Below are 3,014 nucleotides of genomic sequence, written 5' to 3'. Positions count from 1 at the left end.
AACTGTTTGTTTTATTCATCCTAGCTTGCATTAACAGTGGGTGTGACATTAATTCCTGAATCAGCTAAAACACTGAGATCATAGAACACTCCCTTGTCCTTCCTTTTCAGATTTCTTTTACTATAATTCCTCCGAATAATTCCACCAAAGTGCTTTCATAGTTGGAAGAATCTCAGATGTGATAATGAAGACAACAAAGCTGACAACCCACTAATTTTTGCACAGACAGAGATAGAAAGAGTAGCTGGAAAGAGCACAAAGCAACTCAACCAAATTTATAATTATGGTTACACTTACAAACTTGGAACACCTACTTCTCTCTCTCTCTTTCCTTCATCACCCCAAAACTCCTTTCAACCAAACATTTGAAACCCCATACGTACATAATGAACAAGATCTGCTTCATTCCCATACAAGAATTCAATGAACACAGGAATTGCATGTGCCATGGAGAAAAACAGGCCCAATATTCACCTCTTTCTTCTGCTATGTCTATATATATATAATATATATAAATTAAAAGCAACCGAGATGAGAAGTAAAACCCTCACGTTCTCTCAGATGAACAAAGAAGGTGTGTACAAAACAAAGTAATAATTAACCCTGTGTGTCCTATTTGTTAGTTCTGAACAACAACTTCAGGCCAACGATATCCATATTGTGGAAAGAGAAAAATAGGGAAGATCAAAATAAAGATATATATATATATATATAATGTTATTTATTGCATGTTCTCTTGATTTTTACTTTGTCCTTCCGTTTTTCTTTCTTACCATGTCCCTTCACCAATCATTCCACTCCAATATCCAGTTGAGTTCCCTTGTTGTTGTTGTTGTTCTTTATTGTGTTCCACTTCAGCTGATCCTGCAGCAGAAAGCTGCTTATTGACATCTCCAAAAGGGAACAAAACTCTGCCACCCCTCTCTTGGACATGGTGATCATATGATCTATTTCCCATCCCATCAACCGAGGAAAAGCTAAGGCTTGGTTTAACCTCTTGCATGGGAAACCCTGATGGGTAGAGAGCATTGTTATTTGCTGAGTTTGGCATCAAGGAAGAAGGAGCATAAGGGTTCAAACCCCTAGATGCCATGCTGGACCTTAGCAGCTCAAGAGCTGAAAGAGTAGTTGGAGGAGCAGAACAAGAAGTGGAGTTTTGGTGATGAGTGGTGGTGTCACTGTTTTGCATCTCAACATAAGGGGAGATGCCATGATGATACTTGTCCATAGCTGGGAAAGCCAGGTTGAGATCTTGGCCACCATGTATTATTTTAGGGTTTTGAGAAGAGAGAGCCGAGACTGAGACTGAGAGGTTTGGGGGATTTAGGTCAGGAACCTTTGGTGATGATGATGATGAAGCTGTGGCTCCTGCTCCTGAAGAGACCTTCTTGTTCTTTCTTGAACCACCTCCAACCGGAACGTTTCTCAGAGACCCTCCTTCTGTCCAATACCTTCTACAAGTCTTACAGAAGTATCTTGGTTGTGTGAGGCTGTAGTTGTTGTAATAACAGAACTTTGTGTTAGTTGAATTGCACCTTGGACAATTCAGTTGCTCTTGTGGTCTTGCTTTCTTCTCTAAAACTAGCCTTGAACATGAATTGGGAGTCATTCCCTCCATGACTCTCACAGCTCCAATGTCCTGAGAAACCCCAAAAGAGAGAGAATGGACACCTACAGTTACAACTGTTCATATGTGACAACAATCTACACTCTACAACATCAATACCATAAAAAGTTTCAAGAGGTGTAGCTGGTGGCGATGATTTGAAGTTTACAAAAAGATGTTTGAAGATAGTTAACAACAAAATCTAAAAGAAATAAGGCGGCAAGGCTTCCTACTAAGACAGATATAAAGTTTAAAAAAATGTAAAGGAATCAATAATCAATACTAATAACAAATAGTATCTTTTTTATTTTTTGTTTGCTTTAACAAATGATCGCACACGAGCAAAAAGGATAAGAGAAGGAAAAGGAAAAGCAGTGCTTTTGTATGTAGGATTTGATCAAAAACTTGCTTTGGTAGAAAAAGATAGAAGATGGAATGTCCATATATGTGGACCTTGCAGTTACCAAGAATCGTCTCCTAGATATATATATGTATATATATCCATCTACAAAAATTGAGTTAAATCAAAGATACAAACAACTCTCAAATCTAGTGGAAGTTGATATTTTGTGTCAGCTTTTGAACAAACCCAAAACCCAGAATAAATAACTCAGAATTGTGGTTCATAGAAAAGACATGAGAAAAATCCACACCACCTTTGGGCAGTGAGTAGCTACAGCCATGAAATTCAAAGAAAAGAAAGAGAAAAGCAAAGGGTGATTTGAGAGAGAGAGAGAGAGAGAGATAGAAAGAGAGAGTTCACCTTGTTTGTCTGGAACTGCTCCTTAGTGCAAGAAAGAATGTTTTGGTTGGTTTGTGGGGTGGCTTTATGCGTAGGCTTACTTTATGAATGCAACAAAGGAAAAGGAGAAAGCGAGAAGAGAGAAGAGAAGTGTCTGGTTTGACTACATTATCAATATCTCTTCACCAATGATCCATGTTTTAGCCTTTAAGGGACTCACTTTTTTTTATAATCACACCTATTTTTCTTAGGATACTTATGAACATACACTTTATTATCATCACCTTATACTTCACTTTCATTTATACCTTTTTTTATTTATTTCTTTTTTACATCACTTATTATTATTATTATTATTATTTATCTTCTCTCTATTTCTTTTATCCTTTAACCTAAAATCCAACTATTTTATAAATCTAAAAATGGTCTTAAACATTTATCCATTCTAGATTGGTTTCTTTTTATCTTCTTATTTTTCGGAATAATGAGAATGTACTGTGGTGTGTTTCAACTTTTCAAAAAATATAGACTCTTATTGGCTGTTCAAATAGTCAAACTTTCTTTTTCTCTAATCAAGTACTTTTCATTTTGGGCCAGAATCAAGGACTATATTCTTAATATTGAGTATTTTTTATTCAATTATCTCTTAGCGGAAAAATATGTTCA

The 3,014-nt window shown here is 36.2% G+C and overlaps 1 protein-coding gene across 3 annotated transcripts; it reads right to left on the bottom strand.

Moving 5' to 3' along the window:
* Positions 1-241: 241 nt before the first annotated feature.
* Positions 242-2,586, bottom strand: LOC137818897 (dof zinc finger protein DOF2.5-like). 3 transcript variants are annotated; one of them, XM_068622543.1, is made up of 2 exons: positions 2,370-2,586; positions 242-1,671 (listed from the first exon to the last, which is right to left on the bottom strand). In XM_068622543.1, the coding sequence occupies exon 2, from the start codon at positions 1,616-1,618 to the stop codon at positions 770-772; it is 849 nt and encodes a 282-aa protein (XP_068478644.1). In that variant the 5' UTR covers positions 1,619-1,671; positions 2,370-2,586; the 3' UTR covers positions 242-769. The 3 variants fall into 3 exon arrangements, with proteins under 3 accessions (XP_068478644.1, XP_068478645.1, XP_068478646.1); XM_068622544.1 differs by having other exon boundaries at positions 242-1,639; positions 2,370-2,550; XM_068622545.1 differs by having other exon boundaries at positions 242-1,683; positions 2,370-2,529.
* Between the last annotated feature and the right edge of the window lie 428 nt (positions 2,587-3,014).

The sequence above is a fragment of the Phaseolus vulgaris genome, chromosome 10 (genome assembly GCF_000499845.2).
Source record: "Phaseolus vulgaris cultivar G19833 chromosome 10, P. vulgaris v2.0, whole genome shotgun sequence".
NCBI lineage: Eukaryota > Viridiplantae > Streptophyta > Magnoliopsida > Fabales > Fabaceae > Phaseolus > Phaseolus vulgaris.
This window is presented reverse-complemented; position numbering and strand designations above follow the sequence as displayed.